The 21,639-nt window shown below is 39.1% G+C and overlaps 1 protein-coding gene across 2 annotated transcripts in view; it reads right to left on the bottom strand.

The window, feature by feature from the left end:
• MROH2B (maestro heat like repeat family member 2B) overlaps positions 1–21,165 on the bottom strand; it is an 86,788-nt gene extending 65,623 nt beyond the window's left edge. For both annotated transcript variants that reach the window (XM_055421727.2, XM_088827565.1), the window contains exons 1-9: positions 21,138–21,165; positions 19,914–19,975; positions 10,201–10,311; positions 8,774–8,933; positions 7,585–7,683; positions 4,558–4,712; positions 882–1,022; positions 423–515; positions 262–331 (exon numbers count right to left, since the gene is read on the bottom strand). In XM_055421727.2, coding sequence (XP_055277702.2) covers positions 262–331; positions 423–515; positions 882–1,022; positions 4,558–4,712; positions 7,585–7,683; positions 8,774–8,933; positions 10,201–10,311; positions 19,914–19,975; positions 21,138–21,165 — 919 coding nt within the window. The remainder of the gene's footprint in view (positions 1–261; positions 332–422; positions 516–881; positions 1,023–4,557; positions 4,713–7,584; positions 7,684–8,773; positions 8,934–10,200; positions 10,312–19,913; positions 19,976–21,137) is intronic.
• Between the last annotated feature and the right edge of the window lie 474 nt (positions 21,166–21,639).

Here is a 21,639-nt window from a genome sequence, read left to right on the forward strand (position 1 = left end):
GGGACTTCTCTGGTTTTAAAACTGAAAGTTCTAATTTCCCGGAAATCCTTCAGTCCTGGGCAGATCAGGATAATTGGTCACCCCACCTACTGCACTCCTCAGAACAGGTAGGGTATGAAAAAACACAGAACAGTGTGAGTCAAAGGAACGTTTTGTGTGTATGTGTGAAAGTGATCAATGTGGCAGTTTGCTCACACTTCATCCTTGTCATCACCACTCTGAGACATTTTAATTAAAAGCCCACTGGATGCTGAGTCCTACCTAGAATGAGGAAACAGTTTGAAGCTTCGATTTCATTTTCTTTTTCTGGAGGCTCTGGAACTCTGCTCACCTGAATGAGAAGGAAAAAGAATTAAGGGGCTAGACATGAAACACAGAAAACTGGTGACAACGAAACAGATTTGACAGCATGGTCTTCTCACCTGGTGGAGTAAATTGATGAAGATGGACTTCCTCAAGGCCTTTGGGAGACTGACATCGTAAAGGACTGCTGCGGTCAGTATCTGTCTGAGACTCTGGAATACAAGCTCTCCAAGGTTAGCTGGAGCCTGCCTGCAGAGCAGCAGCACAGGATGTGGAAGGCAAATGATCTTGTGTTGTGAGGAGAACATACCCCTATCCTTCCAGTGGTTACCCGTTTTCTTTAGTGATTCTGTCTGCTTTACCTTGTTCAGTGCCCCAGCAGCCGGAACAGGAATTCCTTTCTGGAGTTTCTGTCATCTTAGAGGCCTACTGCTTCTCTACCTCATATTTCCTGGGAGGTATGTAAATTCAGCTGCCCCAAAACATGTCTGAGTTCCTTAACCCCTCCTGAGAATGAACATCCTTCAGGATGATCTTTGGACAACTGTGGGAATCAGTTTCTCTGATGTGGCTCTCACCTGAGTGACATGAAAGTCAATCTCTTTGTCTTTGTACTGGTTAAGGAGCCACGGGACCTGGCCCAGGGCGTATTCACAGAGGTCTTCCTGATGGAGCAGCAAGCTCACTGTGGGGCCGTGAGCCTTAATGATGGCCAAAATCTGCAGAGGCAGCAAACAGATACTTAGAACAAGTATAATACTTCACTATACTTTACATAAGTATAATATGCTTATGTATATTATAAATACATTATATTTGTATAAATACATTATATTTGTATATATTATGTATATTATACATATTATGTATAAGCATAGTATATGTAAAGTATAATATATAATTTTATATTAATAAGATATATAATAACTATTATACTTTACATAAGTATATAATAAAATATATCATTATACTTTTTGTACATTTCTCAGTATACCAGGAAAAGCTTTTGATACCTTCAAAACCTTTCCTCTCTGCTTTCAACCAAACAAGGTTTTTTCAAAAAATATTTAGGCTAAGATCACTGTATTCATTGTATGATGAAGAGTTATATTTATACTTGTATCTACATCCATATCCATATCTATGCTCATTTCAATGTTTGCCCCTTTCTTCTATTTCTTTAATCTCTTTCTAATGGCCAGTTTATTTTACTATATTAACAAATTAATTAAAAATTTTTTTCTCTTTCTTTATTTTTTAAATCACAAAAGTATGATAATAGCACAGGTACAGGAGACTTGGAAAATACAGAACAATATTCCATGTAGTTCCACTATATATTACAATTATTTTTTTAAGCAAATAAATTAAGATTTTAAATTAGAGTTTCAATATTAAACTCTAAAAAATTAATCAAATATATAGAAAAGTAGGAGGATATAGTAGATCTGAAAAGCACCACGAGTCAATCAACATAATTAAGGTTTAAATAATTTTCACACAATAGTAGGATACAAATTCTATTCAAGTTCCCACAGACTAAATTTTTTTAAATTAAATTTTTTTTTCATGAAAAATGTTTAATTTTCTTCAGTATTCCTCTGAATATTATTATTATTTTGAATAATATTATTAAACATCATGGTGCTTAAAATGTCAATAATCTAGAAAATTTACTTATAAGTTTATTTTACAACAATGTGGATTTTTTATTTTTAAATAAATTTTTATTGCGGTATAGTTGCTCTATATTGTGTTAATTTCTGCTGTACAGCAAGATGGATCAACCATATGTACATCTCCTTTCTTTTGGACTTCCTTCCCATTCATGTCACCCAGTGAATTAAGTAGAGCTCCCTGTGCTATACAACTAATGAGAATATATTAACAAATTAAAAACCTCCCTTACATTAAAAATTTTTTCATTCCATATCACTTCAACCCCACTGTTATCCTCACCCAATTCTCTTTCTCTTTTCTTGCTTGCATATCAAAGTTTATTGAAGGAGTGGTCTGCCTTTGCTATCTCCACTCCCTACCTTCCATTTATTTCTCAGTCCACAATACTCTGGCTTCCACATGACATGAAAAGTGAACCCGCACAAAATATAAATGCAATGTATATTGATAATGAAAATTTAGAAATCACAAAAATTAGGATGAAGCAGAAAACATAGTACCCACAGTACTCATGGATAGGCACTATTTGATACGTTTTCAGTAAGTTTTTTCTTTACTTGACCTTTTCGTTTCTCTCTTTCTATGTATTTTAATTTCTTAAAAACTGACATCATTCTTTAATCTATAATTCTATATTCTGCTCTCTCTACCTAATATCATATAATTTTTATCTATTAGCTAACTTTTTCTATAGAGCAAACCATCTCAAAAGTTAGTGGCAATCACAGAAAGGAATAAAATTGTGTCATTTGTAGTGATATGGATGAACCTAGGGTTTGTCATGCAGAGTTAAGTAAGTCAGAAAGAGGAAAACTCTTTGCATATTGTATATTGTGATATAGAATACAATAATACTGTATATTAACACATACTTGGAATCTAGAAAAATGGTGCCAATAGACCTACTTGCAGGACAGGAATAAAGATGCAGATGTAGAGAACAGACTTGTGGGCACAACGAGGGAAGGAGAGAATTGGATGGATTGACAGACTAGCATAAACATATAGACACAACCTTGCATAAAACAGATAGCTTTTGAGAAGCTGCTGTATAGCACAGGGAGCTCAGCTCAGTGCTCTGGGATGACCTAGAGGATGGGGTGGGAGAGAGGCTCAAGAGGGAGGGGATATATGCATACACATATCTGATTCACGTTATCATACAGCAGAAACTAACACAACATTGTAAAGCAATTATACTCCACTTAAAAAATAAATAAATTTTAAAAAGCTTAGTGACTAATAACAATAACCATTTATTTCACTTAAGACTGTATGTTAAGTCTAAGAGATGGTTCTACCACATTTCCATGCAGTGGACATGTTTCAAGATTTTCCTTATTTGAGCACCATAACAATGGTCTCTGTAGATCTGTCTTTGCTTTTTGAAAATCACTCCTTAGTTTCTAAGATCTCATTCTTCTTAAGTTCTTCCATGTTTTCTTATTTCTTAAAAAACATCCTGTGTAGAATTCAAGGCTCTTTATTCTGTTGGCCAAGATCACCATTTGGGTTTCTTTTATTTCTGCCTCTTTATATTCGCTTTCCTCACCCTACTTCCCCTCCTCCCAAGTAACTCACTCAAGTGCCGCGTTATCCCATCTCCAACCTATGCTTCAGTGAGTTTATCCCCTCTTTAGTGACTGCATCTCCCCAGCAGTAAATGACTTCATAGGCTGCAAGCTCAGTTCCGGTGTCATGGCCTTTCTAGTACTCATTGAGTGCTAAGTGTTTCTCTCCCTGTGCTCTCTTATTACTTTGGGCACCTTCTTATTACTTGCCTAACTCTTGTAGTGAGCAAATTTGAATTGCATTTTGCTTTTCAAGTGGCTTCCAGAAAAGATGTCTACAGAGTATTTTAAAAATTTCATGTTTGCTAATGATTTCACCATCCCGGCATGTTAAAAAAAAATAATAGCTCAAAATATAAAAAAGAAACTAGAGAAGTTAGCTAAATGTTAAATCTTTTATAACATAGCAATAAAGAGATTGAAATGAAATATAAATTAGCTTACTTAAAAATTATAGCAATTAAGTAAGATTAGGAGGGGATTATATATATGAATGCATTTTGTAATGTATTCTTTATAAGGCATTACACTATTGTGAAATGGTCAATCTCATTCTTCAGATGTCATTTTAATTCATTGTGATAGTCATAGACACAGCAAGTTTCTGTGGACTGGTGTTTTTTCTAATCAGTGACTCAGTCCAAATATAGGTTAGCTATAGCTAACATTCCATATATTTTGCTCATTTTAGTTATTTATTGTTCTCTCCACATATTGGCATGTCAGGTCCATGAGAGTGGGGATTTGGGTCTGTTTAATCTCTGCTGTATCTCTAGTATGTGGAATGATATCTGATATGTCATGGGGACTCAACAAATATTAGTTGAAATAAATGAGTAAATAGTGATTTGAAACAGGAAGAACAAAAGACTTAATAAACCAGATAAAATACAACCCATCACTTTTAAAAAAAACTAAGATGAATTATCATGTTAAAAAGAGGAGAGGAAATTCAATTGGGATGCGAGGAGAGCTAGCTGGAGTCATACTGAGCCCCACTCACTAGAGTGGGCGAGGTCGTGGAGGCCCACTTGTCCATGATATACCGGAACAGCATGAAGATCTTGTCAGAGAGGCGGTTGGCATCCAGTCTGGGATAGGGGAAATCTCTCCAGTGGTTGACGTACTTGTAAATGGCTCTGCTGAACTTCTCTAGGGCTGCATTTAAAAACAACCATAGACTGAGAAAAATATCAAGATGGGATGGGCCATAATATAATCTGAGAAGAGTGTACTGATGATTAACAAATGTGTATTAATTTCTATAAAATCTATGACAGTACCAAGTGAATATATAAAAAAGTGCTCCAGTCACTTTAGTGAAATATAAATTAAAACCATAATGAGATACTGCAACATACCATCCGGAATTGCTAACATTTCAGGCAGTCAGTGTCAAGTATTGACAAAACTAAGGTACAGCTGGTATTTTGACATTTTGCTAGTGAGAGTATGAACTGCTGCAAACACTTTAGAGAATGGTTTGACATTATCAACCAAAGTTGAATGTGCTTTATCTAGGACTCAGAAATTCTGCTCTGAGGTATACAGCCTTTAGATATGCATACATATAGGCACTAAAAACCTTGTACAAGAATGTTTCTATTCACTTTCTGGTAACAGTTTCAAACAAAAAATAATCCAAATTATTTGTCAACAGGTAGGATGGAAAACTGTCATATAGACATGTAACTGTAAACAGAGATGAAAATGGACTCCATGGACACAAAACAACATTCATGAATCTCCCAAATAGGCAAAGTTAACCTGTGGTGTTAGAATCCACAATTGTGGTTACTTTTGGAGAGGATGGAGAGGGTGATGATTGGGAAAAAAGATGAAGGGGGCCTCTAGGGAGTTAGTAATGTTCAAAGTTTTAACCTGAGTGGTGGTCAAATGGATGGCTGACTTTGTGACACCTCAGCACTTTGTATACTTATGGTAATTATGTTTTTCTCCATGTATGTTTTACTTTAATAAAACTTAAAAATCTTGAGCCTGCAAAATATCATATATATTTGCATCAAGTCATTAAATAATTGTTTTTTCCTTCAGCTCCTCATGCTATCCCTTGTATTAGATAGTAAAAAATTATAGTTTATTCTCTCAAGGATATGCCACACAATACTATGGAAAAGACGCCAAGTATCTTAGCTTTAAAACTGGTCATTTATTGGTTTATTCCTCCCCCTCCACAGTCTCATATAATCTCATGTTCAGTTCAGTTCAGTTCAGTAGCTCAGTCGTGTCCGACTCTCCTCGACCCCATGAATCACAGCACGCCAGGCCTCCCTGTCCATCACCAACTCCCAGAGTTCACTCAAACTCATGTCCACAGAGTCGGTGATGCCATCCAGCCATCTCATTCTCGGTCGTCCCCTTCTCCTTCCACCCCCAACCTTTCCCAGCATCAGAGTCTTTTCCAGTGAGTCAACTCGTCGCATGAGGTGGCCAGAGTATTGCAGTTTCAGCTTTAGCATCAGTCCTTACGTTTTCTCAAATCTATTTTGTGCGTGTGGTATACATACATTGTTTGTTGATGTTCTGAAACAAAAAAACACAGCATCTGTTCCTTTGCTGATTGACTGCACAGCTAGATGGATGGCTATTAAATTGTATATATTTTCTTTATAGTATAGACATGTGACCTTAACTGGCAGTCAGGCAAAGGTTGCTTTAGGACCAAAGAGCACTTAGATACCTTTATAATACACAGATAAGAATTCCCTTATTCATTGCATTGTGATTTCTGATTTTTTTTTTGTTTACCTTCTTGGTTATTAATACTGGAGGTAGAAATGCACTTAGAGGCACCAAATGTTGTTTTGCTGGAACACAATGTTAATTGTGATGGTAAGTAGGGAAAATAAAAAAAATATTGAAAACTGCTAATCTAGTATAGTAGTTTGAGTCCTTGACTTAGTCTGTCACACTTCACATCCTGTCTCTGCCAAGTATTGGCTATGTGATTGCAGGCAAGCTGTTTAAACTTTCTAAGCCTAAATTTCTCATCTGTAAAATGAACTGAAATTGTTATCCACTCAATGCAGTAACTGTGAGGGTTAGATGAAATAATAATCTAAAAGTACCCTTGGCAGGTAGATAGCAAATTCTCAATATTTATCAGGTACAAATCTTACCTTTATTGAGGACAGACAAGAAGAAACAGGCGAAATAGAACAGAGAAGACTTGGATGATAAGTAAAGAAGACATTTCTGACAGCATGGGCCTTAACATACTATAAAATAATAGTCACAGAGATGTCAGTGGTGGAAGAAATCTCAGCAGTCACTTCATTTGTTGTTTTTAGAGGTGAAGTTGAGGTTGAGAGAAGGACAGAATCACCTGATGGCTCAGAGACTGATCAGAGGAGAGAGTCCAGGTCTTCAGACTCATCCAAGAAGCCTCTTATTGTGCAGAGAATGCTTTTTCCAGGAACTGAAGGGCATGTCATTCTCTGCAGACTGTTGATTACTATAGATGTCTTTCAGTTTTGGGGTAGAAGGGACTTGTGATTGTAGTTTACCCATTTTCCTTGATTTTATGATTGCTTGTATTTCTATTAGATTGTTTACTTACCATTTTCACAATATTGCATTACAAAGAGATACCAAAATTTAGCCTATGGCTAAGAGCTAGTAAGATCTCATAATCACTAGAGAAAGTGTGATCCAGTTGAAAAAGGAGACTAGTAGAAACTGACTAGGTAGGACAGTGGAAAGAATATGGACTGGATGGTCATATAGATCTGAATGCCACCTCTCCACCACATTGACTGTCATGACTTTGAGAGAAAATCGCTTAACTCCCTTGACCCTCAGTTTCTCATCTGTAAAATGGGCTAATAGTACTTTGCAGAGTTGCAGTGAGGATTGACAGAGGTAACTCCTGGCAGAAGCCCTTCCATGTGGAAGGCCCTCAGTAAATGGTAGATACTATTACTAGAAAGGACAAGAGTGAAGGAAAAATAAGACATTTGCTCCACTTATAGTCTGGTCTTAACAAAGGGGAAACCACCAGGATACCCACCAATGCAGAAAGCTCCTTTCATCTTCTCCTCCTCGGTCAGCCTGAGCATGGTTTGCATGGTCAGCAGGGTCATCATCATGAAGGGAATACTCTGGGACACTGCAGGAAGCGCACAAGAGGAAGTTCTGTTACAGCTCCGCAAACCATCATCAGTTAACAAGCATTTCAAAGCAGATGAGGTGTGGTGGGAAGCCATTCTGTCCCATGCCCACCCCCCAATGCCAGGCTGTACAGAAAGTCTCCTACATATGAATCTTCAAGTTGCAAACTTTCAAAGATGAGAATGTGCAATTGCATGTCCAGTCTCATACGTTAGTTCATGTGTCTGGTATGCAATGTCATGTGCAAGTAGATATGATCTTTACCGTCCAGTACTGGAGACAGTACAGAAGTACAGTATTTTTATTACAAGCCCATCATGTCTGGAAGCAAGCACAAAAGCTGTGGTGATGTAGCTTGGGATTACTGTACTTTTCAAGGTACTTTACAGTAAGAGTAAAATATTTTCTTCATATTTTGTGTTCATTTTTTATGTATTATTTGTGTGAAAATTATTATAAACCTATTACAGTACAGAACTATACAGCCGACCATGCGAGGCTAACCTTGTTGGACTGAATGAACAAACTGGACTTACAAACACACTCTTGGAATGGAACTCAGTCATATCTGGGGGACTTACTGGAGTTAGAGCACCTTAAAACAAGGTGCTTTCTATCAGTTGTCTGTACCTGTTGCTTCATAGCAATTACTTACTTGGATAATTATTTCATTAATGTTCATCCCTCCCACCAGAACTTGTCTGTGTCCCCAGGGCCTAGCACAGGGGATAGGTGCTCAATAAATATCTGTTAAATAACGTAGTTTAGAAAAAAGCATCCTAGGAAACCCCTACTTCATGTTAGAGTTGAGTGGTTTGCAGAATATGGCTTGTGGAAAATGTGCTTCTGCAAACACAAAGCCAGAGGAAAGGAAAGGTGAGGGTGGGAGAAAGTCCAGCTAAATTCAGAGCAGCGTGGACCCATGACTGGCGAGCAGGCCCATCTAAGCTCACAAGCAGTAGCCCAGACGTTGCTGTCAGTATTTCTTTAGTACAGAAGGAAGTAGAAGAGACCCTCCCCCTCTGCTGTTTGCTTCCATTTAAAATGATGGTTTCCCAGGGAAAATGTGGAGGCTATTCCCTCCGTACCGTAGCTGGTTGCCAGTTGAGCCAGGGCAAGCACAACGAACTCGTTTGGTAGCTCCAGAATCCTGAAGTTACTTTGTACTTCATACATCACAGAGTTGAAGTCATGTGCAGCAAGAGACACCAGTACCTCCCCAGCTAGCATTCTGATTTCTCTGAGGATCTGAAGAAGAAAAGGAAAATAATAATAACAACCAGCAAGAATCAGCAGAGGGGAAATAGTTGACATAATATTTATAAGTCCTCTACCTTTTCAATCGAGGGAGAACAGGCTGTTTCAAACCTTGTGTGGAAGACTCTAGGGTAGATGTCAGCAGCTGGGAAGCAGAGGTAATTCAAAAGCACCTCAAAGCCAGGTTTTCATAGAATTCTTGTAAGCTCAAGGCAATGCATATTTTCTAGCTAATTAATCAGGTACCATGAACTTAAGATTTATGTTTAAGTGATGTGAATTACTGAAGGGAATGGAGAAAAAAAAAATGGGCTGGGAGTCCAGAGCTTTGAGTTTTAGTATTGTCCTGATCTAATTATCCTTAGTGTTGGAGATATTTGGAGGGGCCTTTGCTTTTAGTAATGGTGAATGAAGTCAATTTGATCCACTTTCCTGCTGAGGAAAAGAAAAAGTGCTGGGCAAGATGTTAAAAACATAGAAACATCTCATAGAAACATCAAAGATAATCACAATATAAAGTGGAATGAATTACTGAATTGAAATCTGGACAAGACTGGAAATCCAGAGATACAAACCCTGCCTTTGGGGCTTCTTTGGAGCTTTTCGGGACAATAATCAGAATTCAGGGCCAACCAATAGTGAGACCCGGGTCATCCTATGTTTTACCTTTCAGGCTTAAGACCTCAAAGGGCTGCATTGATATGGAAGGTTAAATTGGCTCTCCATGGACTATAGTCCAACCTTGAGTCACGGAAGTTGCCCAGAAAAATCCCAAGCCCTGAAATTAAATTGCTTGTGCCTTAGCAGGTAAAAAAGTAAAAAACCTTTCTGGAAGGAAATAATGTAAGACTCAAACTACTTCTACAAATAATTTTTCAGATACAATGCCTAGTATACATGGACAATTAGGTGTATGAAAAGATAGGAATTCACATGGGAACCAAGAAATTTGGGTTCTAGTTTATTCATTCTGTTGATAGATAGCTGTGTTACTTTGCAAACAATCTCTCTAAGCGCCAACTTCCTCATCTAAAAGTGAATGGGATATTACTTCTAAAACTTTTCGAAGTTGTACCTCGGTTTCCTCATTTGTGATGGGGTAAATAATATCCAAGTTACCATGAAAAGCAAATAGAAGTGATCTATGATCCTTGCAGTGATGTAAAAAAGTTTACAGATGTCTACATGAGTGCAGTTGCATCACATAAAGACCTGTTACTGGCCCTGACACTGATGCATCATTAAGGATCAAACTTACATTGTCATCTCTCATGTCCTTAGAAGCATAATAAATCAACCTTTGGACAATTGCATCATCCAAGATGTCGGTATTCTGAATAATGGAAGTGAGATGACCATAAATGTCTTCCTGTGAACATACAAAGTTACACACAGAAATTTGAGTTGCAAAACTAAGAGTCAGATAATGTCCAGATGAATAACGCCATTAAACTAAGCAATGTATCCCTATGAGATTTTATATATCTTAATTGAGGCTTCCTTAACATAATATGGGCTTCCCAGATGGCACAGTGGCAAAGAATCTGCCTGCCAATGCAGGAGACCCAAGAGATGTGGGTTCGGTACCTGGGTCTGGAAAATTCACTGAAGTAGGAAATGGCAACCCATTCCAGTATTCTTGCTTGGGAAATTCCAAGGAGAGGAGCCTGGCGGGCTACAGTCCAAGGTGTAGCAAAGAAGTGAACGTGACTGAGCACACATGCACTTATCATAATATGCATCTTTAGGAATCAAAGGCTTATGGGTAAAGCAAAGTTCATTCTAAAACCTGTTTTTTTTTTTCAATTTTGGTTAGTATTGATTAAAATATATTCACATCAAAGTAAGGAAGAAATAACTGTTAGAGTCCTCATTCCAGGGCTGGCCACAAGGCCACCTGCTAGTATTTACAGCTACTATCAACTACTGTTCATTCCGTATTTCTTTTGCCCTCAGCAAGCACCTCAGTTGTTAGAGTCCTGCCTGGTGGGATGACTCCAGCCTTTGGTGAAGTCTGGGACATTAGCTGTCTAAACTGGGTTATTGTTGTTTTCCATCTATCTTTTAGTTTTTAAATTGATGTACAGCTGACTTACAATGTTGTATTAATTTCTGCTGCACAGAAAAGTGATTCAGTTATATATATATATATCCATTTATATATATATATATTTAAATTTTTAATTTATTTATTTTTTATTGGAGGCAAATTATTTTACAATATTATAGTGGTTGGTTTTGCCATACGTTGACATGAATTTGCCCTGGGTGTACATGAATTCGCCCCGGGTGTACATGAATTCCCCCTCCCAAAACCCCCTCCCACCTCCCTCCTCCCCTTATCCTCCCTCTGGGTCATCCCCGCACACCAGCCCCGAGCATCCTGTAACATGCATCGATCCTGAACTGGTGATTCGTTTCACATATAACAACATACATGTTTCAATGCCATTCTCCCAAATCATCCCACCCTCACCCTCTCCCACAGAGTCCCAAAGACTGTGCTATACATCTGTGTCTCTTTTGCTGTCTCGTATACAGGGTTATCATTTCCATCTCAATGGCAAGCCACTCCAGTACTATTGCCTAGAAAATCCCATAGATGGAGGGGCCTGGTAGGCTGCAGTCCGTGGGGTCACTAAGGGTTGGACACGACTGAGCGACTTCACTTTCACACATTGGAGAAGGAAATGGCAACCCACTCCAGTGTTCTTGCCTGGAGAATCCCAGGGATGGGGGAGCCTGGTGGGCTTCCGTCTATGGGGTCACACAGAGTCGGACACGACTGAAGTGACGCAGAAGCAGCAGCAGCAGCAAAGTCCATATATATGCGTTAGTATACTGTATTGCTGTTTTTCTTTCTGGCTTACTTCACTCTGTATAATAGGCTCCAGTTTCATCCACCTCATTAGAACTGATTCAAATGTATTCTTTTTAATGGCTGAATAATACTCCATTGTGTATATGTACCAAAGCTTTCTTATCCATTCGTCTGCAGATGGACATCTAGGTTGCTTCCATGTCCTGGCTATTATAAACAGTGCTGGGATGAACATTGGAGCATATGTGTCTCTTTCAATTCTGGTTTCCTCGGTGTGTATGCCCAGGAGTGCGATTGCTGGATCATATGGCAGTTCTATTTCCAATTTTTTGAGGAATCTCCATACTGTTCTCCATAGTGGCTGTACTAGTTTGCATTCCCACCAACAGTGTAAGAGGGTTCCTTTCTCTCCACATCCTCTCCAGCATTTATTGCATGTAGACTTTTGGATAGCAGCCATTCTGACTGGTGTGAAATGGTATCTCATTGTGGTTTTGATTTGCATCTCTCTGATTATGAGGGATGTTGAGCATTTTTTCATGTGTTTGTTAGCCATCTGTATGTCTTCTTTGGAGAAATGTCTGTTTAGTTCTTTGGCCCATTTTTTGATTGGGTCATTTATTTTTCTGGAATGGAGCTGCAGGGGCTTCTTGTATATTTTGGAGATTAATGCTTTATCCGTTGCTTCATTTGCTATTATTTTCTCCCATTCTGAAGGCTGTCTTTTCACCTTACTTATAGTTTCCTTTGCTGTGCAGAAGCTTTTGATTTTAATTAGGTCACATTTGTTTATTTTTGCTTTTATTTCCAATATTCTGGGAGGTGGGTCTTGGAGGATCCTGCCGTGATTTATGTCGGAGAGTGTTTTGCCTACGTTCTCCTCTAGGAGTTTTATAGTTTCTGGTCTTACATTTAGCTCTCTAATCCATTTTGAGTTTATTTTGGTGTATGGTGTTAGGAAGTGTTCTAGTTTCATTCTTTTACAAGTGGCTGACCAGTTTTACCAGCACCACTTGTTAAAGAAACTGTCTTTTCTCCATTTTATATTCTTGCCTCCTTTGTCAAAGACAAGGTGTCCATAGGTGCGTGGATTTATCTCTGGGCTTTCTATTTTGTTCCATTGATCTATATTTCTGTTTTTATGCCAGTACCATACTGTCTTGATGACTGTGGCTTTGTAGTAGAGCCTGAAGTCCGGCAGGTTAATTCCCCCAGTTCCACTCTTCTTCCTCAAGATTGCTTTGGCTATTTGAGGTTTTTTGTATTTCCATACAAATTGTGAGATTATTTGTTCTAGTTCTGTGAAAAATATCGTTGGTAGCTTGATAGGGATTGCATTGAATGTATAAATTACTTTGGGTAGTATAAACTCATTTTTACAATATTTATTCTTCCAATCCATGAGCATGGTATATTTCTCCATCTATTAGTGTCCTCTTTGATTGCTTTCAGTAGTGTTTTATAGTTTTCTATGTACAAGTCTTTTGTTTCCTTAGGTAGATATATTCCTAAGTATTTAATTCTTTTCGTTGCAACAGTGAATGGAATAGTTTCCTTAATTTCTCTTTCTATTTTCTCATTATTAGTGTATAGGAATGCAAGGGATTTCTGTGTGTTGATTTTATATCCTGCAACTTTACTGTAATCATTGATTAGCTCTAGTAGTTTTCTGGTAGAGTCTCTAGGGTTTTCTGTGTAGAGGATCATGTCATCAGCGAACAGGGAAAGTTTTACTTCTTCTTTTCCAATTTGTATTCCTTTTATGTCTTTTTCTGCCCTGATTGCTGTGGCCAAAACTTCCAGAACTATGTTGAATAGTAGTGGTGAGAGTGGGCACCCTTGTCTTGTTCCTGACTTTAGGGGAAATGCTTTCAGTTTTTCACCATTGAGGATAATGTTTGCTGTGGGTTTGTCATATATAGCTTTTATTATGTTGAGATATGTCCCTTCTATTCCCACTTTCTGGAGGGTTTTTATCATAAATGGATGTTGAATTTTGTCGAAGGCTTTCTCTGCATCTATTGAGATAATCATATGATTTTTATTTTTCAGTTTGTTAATGCGGTGTATTACGTTGATTGATTTGCGGATATTGAAGAATCCTTGCATTCCTGGGATAAAGCCCACTTGGTCATGGTGTATGATCTTCTTAATATGTTGTTGGATTCTGATTGCTAGAATTTTGTTAAGGATTTTTGCATCTATGTTCATCAGTGATATTGGGCTGTAGTTTTCTTTTTTTGTGGGGTCTTTACCAGGTTTTGGGATTAGGGTGATGGTGGCCTCATAGAATAAGTTTGGAAGTTTCCCTTCCTCAGCAATTTTCTGGAAGAGTTTGAGTAGAATAGGTGTTAGCTCTTCTCTAAATTTTTGGTAGAATTCAGCTGTGAAGCTGTCTGGACCTGGGCTTTTGTTTGCTGGAAGATTTCTGATTACAGTCTCTGGTTCCATGCTTGTGATGGGACTGTTCAGATTTTCTATTTCTTCCTGGTTCAGTTTTGGAAAGTTGTCCTTTTCTAGGAATTTGTCCATTTCTTCCAGGTTATTCATTTTATTGCCATATAATTGCTGATAGTATTCTCTAATAATCCTTTGTATTTCTGTGTTGTCGGTTGTGATCTCTCCATTTTCATTTCTAGTTTTATTGATTTGGTTCTTCTCCCTTTGTTTCTTGATGAGTCTGGCTAGTGGTTTGTCAGTTTTATTTACCTTCTCAAAGAACCAGCTTTTGGCTTTGTTGATTTTTGCTATGGTCTCTTTTGTTTCTTTTGCATTTATCTCTGCCCTAATTTTTACAATTTCTTTCCTTCTAGTGACCCTGGGGTTCTTCATTTCTTCCTTTTCTAGTTGCTTTAGATGTAGAGTTAGGTTATTTAGTTGACTTTTCTCTTGTTTCTTGATGTGTGCCTGTATTGCTATGAACTTCCCCCTTAGCACTGCTTTTACAGTGTCCCAAAGGTTTTGGGTTGTTGTGTTTTCATTTTCATTCATTTCTATGCATATTTTGATGTCTCTTTTGATTTCCTCTATGATTTGTTCATTATTCAGCAGCGTGTTGTTCAGTCTCCATATGTTGGCATTTTCAATAGTTTTTCTCCTGTAATTGAGATCTAATCTTACTGCATTGTGGTCAGAAAAGATGCTAGGAATGATTTCAAATTTACCAAGGCTAGTTTTATGGCCCAGGATGTGATCTATCCTGGAAAAGGTTCGGTGTGCACTTGAGAAAAAGGTGAAATTCATTGTTTTGGGGTGAAATGTCCTATAGATATCTATTAGGTCTAACTGGTCTATTGTATCATTTAAAGTTTGTGTTTCCTTGTTAATTTTCTGTTTAGTTGATCTATCCATAGATGTAAGTGGGATATTAAAATCTCCCACTATTATTGCATTGTTGTTAATTTTCCCTTTCATACATATAGTTTTAATATGACTATATTTCTAAGGCAATATCTAACTGAAGGCAGGGATGGGCTACTTTGACATACTAAAGTCTCTTCAAATTCTCTGTTGTAGGGCCCTGAGGGCAATGGAAATGCCCATCACCCTAATTGTTGCTTTTACTACCAAAGAGCACCGAAGCATTAAGGAATATGATGTGATTCCCAAGAGGCTGCAAAGTTATGCAACTTGTTCCTAAAGGGGATTTGTAAGCCCTTGCTTCTTCTATGCCTTTGTGGAGGAGAAGCTGTGAACTCCCTTCCACAGAGCTCCAGCCTCTGGAAACTACATGCCTTGAGCAGATGTGTGTGTGAGGGTTCTTCTCAATCTCTTCAGTTCAGTTCAGTTCAGTTCAGTCGCTCAGTCGTGTCCGACTCTCCGCGACCCCATGAATCACAGCATGCCAGGCCTCCCTGTCCATCACCAACTCCCGGAGTACACTCAAACTCATGTCCATCGAGTCGGTGATGCCATCCAGCCATCTCATTCTCTGTCGTCCCCTTCTCCTCCCGCCCCCAACCTTTCCCAGCATCAGAGTCTTTTCCAGTGAGTCAACTCGTCGCATGAGGTGGCCAAAGTATTGCAGTTTCAGCTTTAGCATCAGTCCCTCCAATGAACATCCAGGATTGATCTCCTTTAGAATGGACTGGTTGGATCTCCTTGCAGTATAAGGGACTCTCAAGAGTCTTCTCCAACACCACAGTTCAAAAGCACCGATTCTTCGGCGATCAGCTTTCTTCACAGTCCAACTCTCACATCCATACATGACCACGGGAAAAACCATTGCCTTGACTAGACGGACCTTTGTTGGCAAAGTAATGTCTCTGCTTTTTAATATACTATCAAGGTTGGTCATAACTTTCCTTCCAAGGAGCAAGCGTCTTTTAATTTCATGGCTGCAATCAGCATCTGCAGTGATTTTGGAGCCCAAAAAAACAAAGTCTGACACTGTTTCCACTGTTTTTCCATCTATTTCCCATGAAGTGATGGGACCAGATGCCATGATCTTTGTTTTCTGAATGTTGAGCTTCAAGCCAACCTTTTCACTCTCCTCTTTCACTTTCATCAAGAGGCTTTTGAGTTCCTCTTCACTTTCTGCCATAAGGGTGGTGTCATCTGCATATCTGAGGTTATTGATATTTCTCCCAGCAATCTTGATTCCAGCTTGTGCTTCTTCCTGCCCAGCGTTCCTCATGATGTACTCTGCATATAAGTTAAATAAGCAAGGTGACAATATACAACCTTGACGTACACCTTTTCCTATTTGGAACCAGTCTGTTGTTCCATGTCCAGTTCTAACTGTTGCTTCCTGACCTGCATACAGGTTTCTCAAGAGGCAGGTCAGGTGGTCTGGGATTCCCATCTCTTTCAGAATGTTCCACAGTTTATTGTGATCGACACAGTCAAAGGCTTTGGCATAGTCAATGAAGCAGAAATAGATGTTTTTCTGAAACTCTCTTGCTTTCTCCATGATCCAGCGGATGTTGGCAATTTGATCTCTGGTTCCTCTGCCTTTTCTAAAACCTGCTTGAACATCTGGGAGTTCACGGTTTACATACTGCTGAAGCCTGGCTTGGAGAATTTTGAGCATGACTTTACTAGCGTGTGAGATGAGTGCAATTGTGCGGTAGTTTGAGCATTCTTTGGCATTGCCTTTCTTTGGGATTGGAATGAAGACTGACCTCTTCCAGTCCTGTGGCCACTGCTGAGTTTTCCAAATCTGCTGGCATATTGAGTGCAGCACTTTCACAGCATCATCTTTCAAGACTTGAAATAGCTCAACTGGAATTCCATCACCTCCACTAGCTTTGTTAGTAGTGATGCTTTCTAAGGCCCACTTGACTTCACATTCCAAGATGTCTGGCTCTAGGTCAGTGATCACATTATCGTGACTATCTTGGTCGTGAAGATCTTTTTTGTACAGTTCTTCTGTGTATTCCTGCCACCTCTTCTTAATATCTTCTGCTTCCCAAATAAGACGGTAGGTATTGCTAGGGGGCACCAGAGGGCAGAAAAACTGAAATCATAATCACAAAAAACTAGCAGATCTGATCACATGGACCACAGCCGAATGTGGTCCACTGGAGAAGGGAATGGCAAACCACTTCAGTATACTTGCCTTGAGAACCCCATGAACAGTAACAAAGGGCAAAATGATAGGATACTGAATGAGGAATTCCCCAGGTCTGTAGGTGCCCAGTATGCTACTGGAGCTCAGTGGAGAAATAACTATAGAAGGAATAAAGGGTTGGAGCAAAAGCGAAACCAATACCCAGTTGTGGATGTGACCAGTGATAGAAGCAAGGTCCAGTGCTGTAAAGAGCAATATTGCATAGGAACCTGGAATGTTAGGTCCATGAATCAAGGCAAATTGGAAGTGGTCAAACAGGAGATGGCAAGAGTGAACGTCGACATTCTAGGAATCAGTGAATTAAAATGGACTGGAATGGGTGAATTTAACTCAGATGACCATTATATCTACTACTGTGGGCAGGAATCCCTTAGAAGAAATGGAGTAGCCATCATGGTCAACAAAAGAGTCCGAAATGCAGTACTTGGATGCAATCTTAAAAATGACAGGATGATTTCTGTTCGTTTCCAAGGCAAACCATTCAATATTACAGTAATCCAGGCCTATGCCCCAACCAGTAATGCTGAAGAAGCCGAAGTTAATCGGTTCTATGAAGACCTACAAGACCTTTTAGAACTAACACCCAAAAAAGATGTCCTTTTCATTATAGGGGACTGGAATGCAAAAGTAGGAAGTCAAGAAACACCTGGAGTAACAGGCAAATTTGGCCTTGGAGCATGGAATGAAGCAGGGCAAAGGCTAATAGAGTTTTGTCAAGAGAATGCACTGGTCATAGCAAACACCCTCTTCCAACAACACAAGAGAAGACTCTACACATGGACATCACCAGATGGTCAACACCGAAATCAGATTGATTATATTCTTTGCAACCAAAGATGGAGAAGCTGTATACAGTTAGCAAAAACAAGACCAGGAGCTGACTGTGGCTCAGATCATGAACTCCTTATTGCGAAGTTCAGACTTAAATTGAAGAAAGTAGGGAAAACCACTAGACCATTCAGATATGACCTCAATCAAATCCCTTATGATTATACAGTGGAAGTGAGAAATAGTTTTAAGGGACTAGATCTGATTGATAGAGTGCCTGATGAACTCTGGACGGAGGTTCGTGACATTGTACAGGAGACAGGGACCAAGACCATCCCCATGGAAAAGAAATGCAAAAGAGCGAAATGGCTGTCTGAGGAGGCCTTACAAATAGCTGTGAAAAGAAGAGAGGTGAAAAGCAAAGGAGAAAAGGAAAGATATAAGCATCTGAATGCAGAGTTCCAAAGAATAGCAAGGAGAGATAAGAAAGACTTCCTCAGTGATCAATGCAAAGAAATAGAGGAAAACAACAGAATAGGAAAAACAAGAGACCTCAATCTCTTAGGTGGCCACAAAGCCTTTGGAAGATGAGAGACTGGTCTTCTGAAATCTCCAAGAGCCTCAGGCATGTTACCTTGAGGTACTATGCCTGTGTTTAAGGTATGAGATAACTCACTTTGCGTACAGGATTCTAATATGGAGTCAGGGTTGAGAACCACTGGATTAAGAGATAAAGGTATAGGCACTGCCCTTCACAGGGAGATTACATTGAATAATGATTAGGAGCATTATTTTGGAGTCAAATGGTCTTGTATACTGTTCTCAGGCATGTGACTTCTCTGGGCCTCACTTTTCTTAGCTGTTAAATGGAAATAACAATACCTATATCACAAAGTTGTGAGGAGTGAGCATAATACAATGCATTATTGTTTGGAAAGAATCAAGTGCCCTAGATAAGTGTTCTATGAAGGATAGCTTTGTTATTTTATGAAAGGTTATTGAAGCCAGAAAAACCTTCCAATCTCAGAGAAATACATCTCTATTTGTGAAATAGCACTACAGATGAGTCATTGCTGTTGTTCGTTGTTCTGTCACTAAGTGGTGTCCTATTCTCCGTGATCCCATGGACTGCAGCACACCTGTCCTTCACTGTCTCCCAGAGTTTGCTCAAACTCATGTCTATTGAGTCCATGATGGACACACCATGTCGTTCTCTGTTGCCCCCTTCTCCTGCCTTCAATCTTTCCCAACATCAGGATCTTTTCCAGTGAGTCAGTTCTTCCCAGCAGGTGGCCAAAGTGTTAGAGCCTCAGCTTCAGCCTCATTCCTTCCAGTGAATACTCAGGGTTGATTTCCTTTAGGATTGACTGGTTTGATCTTTGGGAATTTTCTCATAGGAGCCCTGAAATTCCTTGCAGGTTATTTGGTTGTGTCCAAAACATTCATAAAACATTTGGTCCGCACCAAAAAAATGTCTGCTAACCCTCAGAGTACACAGGAGTAGGCTCTAACTCATGTGTCTGTGACTCTGACATCCCCCTCTTTCCACATCTATCTGCATAAGGTTGTGGAAGGGGACATTCTTCTGCTAGTTTCTACAGCTGGATACTCTGAATCCTCAAATGACACGTGTCATGGTGGAAACATGAAAATGACTTCCATGAAAAGTGCATTTTCTGAAAAACTGAATACCACTTAAGAAGCCAGAAAGAAAAGAGGAAGTTGAAGCAAAGAAGGATGCAAGTGAAATGTTGCAATAACTGGACTAGAAAAAGTGAATGGGGAAGAGATTTTTCTCTGTTTTCCTTACCTTGCTAATATTATCTTCCTTGTTCAGCATGCCAAGAGTGAGGTTAATATCTCCCAGAATCTCTAAAATGGATGGGAAAAGAATTAAATATGGCAGAAACCAATACAACATTGTAAATATTAAAGAAAACAAGCACATGCTGAAATGCCCTCCTGTTAATTCCTTTGCAGTGTTCACTTCTCTCTCCTTCTCTTTCTCTCCTCTCTCTTCTTCTTTCCTTCTCTCTCCCTCTCTTTTCTCTCTCCCTTTCTCCCTTCCTCCTACTTTTCTCCTCTTCCCTCTTGACTGCCAGCTCTTTGATGGAAGGAACAGTGTCATTTATATTTCATATGCTTGACAATAGAAGATGCTTAGTATTTTTTCTTCAAAACCTAAATTAAACATGGAGGGGAAGACACAAGATGCTATGTCCCAGTTAATCCCTCCAGTCATGTAGGTATCACTCTATATCCTCTTCAGCAAGGCTCAGCTCTCACATTTCACGATTTGAGCCCCTTATGCCTGACTTGAGTAGGGGAAGGCAGGAGTGCAATAGAACTGGTTATTTTCTACCTCCTTCCTCCATGCTCCCCTCCATCTTATGTATTCACATCCTCTTTTCCTCTGACTTCCCTTTTGGGCCTGCCAGCTCTTCTGGTACCACGCTCATGCAACCTTGTTCTTTTCTGAAAATGATCCAAATATTTTTGACTTGCATATTCCAGGAATTATTTGACTAAAGCACGTTGGAAAACTGAAAAGACATATTTGAGTCAAGGGAACTGAGAAATTTCACACCACACGGCAAGTTGGTAGGAGGGATATTTTTGGATGTGATGATTTTCCACAAGCCTCCAAATCAAACAACATAACCCTTTCATATAGTCGTTTTTGGCAAAGCAGAATATTTCCAAAGGACTCTGCCAGCATTGAAGATTAAACAAGAAACTGCCTTTGTGTTGTAGCCACTTTCTCTTCAAATAGACTATACATTTTTTAAAGAGGTAAGACCCAATCATCTCTTAGTCCATCACTGGTCCTTTATAATTATAATTTACAATCTGATGAGTTGTATTATTTTGGAATAAAGGGAGCGTAGAGAGAAACAATCTTACTTTAATATAATTTTTCATAAAACCTTTCAGGTGTGTAGATCTCCCTCAGTCATGCTCACTATTCCCCACCATATGTGTATGGTCACACAGACACAAAATATCTAACTCCTCAGGGTCCAGTGATGCTCACCTGCAGATTCCTCCATGTCCTCAGCCATGTCTTCGCTGTTTCAGGCTCTCTAAGAGACAGCACCTAAGTATCAGAAACAGTAAGGCTAACAAATCCAAGAAACAGGTTTGTAATTTTCTCACGTAAGGCTCACATAGGTTCTCTAAATGAAAGTCCCTCCACCACTCGATTGGCACAATGCTCTGGAAACTTCCAGCAATGGGCTGCTGCTGAGGAAGATGATGCTGTATTCTACCACTGGGACATTTTCTTGCTTCTGAGCGCCTACTGACCAACAAAATGGCTTCATCCCACCAAATAGTGTCCTTTTGGTGGAGACCAGAGTATCTGAGAAGGAAGAAATTAGAGACTGAAACTCAAACCATTTTGGTAGACCAAAGGAGTTCCCTTCTCCTTAAACGTGGGTCCATTGATCACAAATTTGGAAATCGTTTTCAGTGGTCACTTTACTGGCCTGGTGTTGGTCAAAATTTTATGGTGACTTTGTTGATTGTTCTACCTG

Source organism: Moschus berezovskii, chromosome 18, assembly GCF_049115385.1.
Source record: "Moschus berezovskii isolate FMDL1 chromosome 18, NW_MosBer_1.0, whole genome shotgun sequence".
Classification (NCBI taxonomy): domain Eukaryota; kingdom Metazoa; phylum Chordata; class Mammalia; order Artiodactyla; family Moschidae; genus Moschus; species Moschus berezovskii.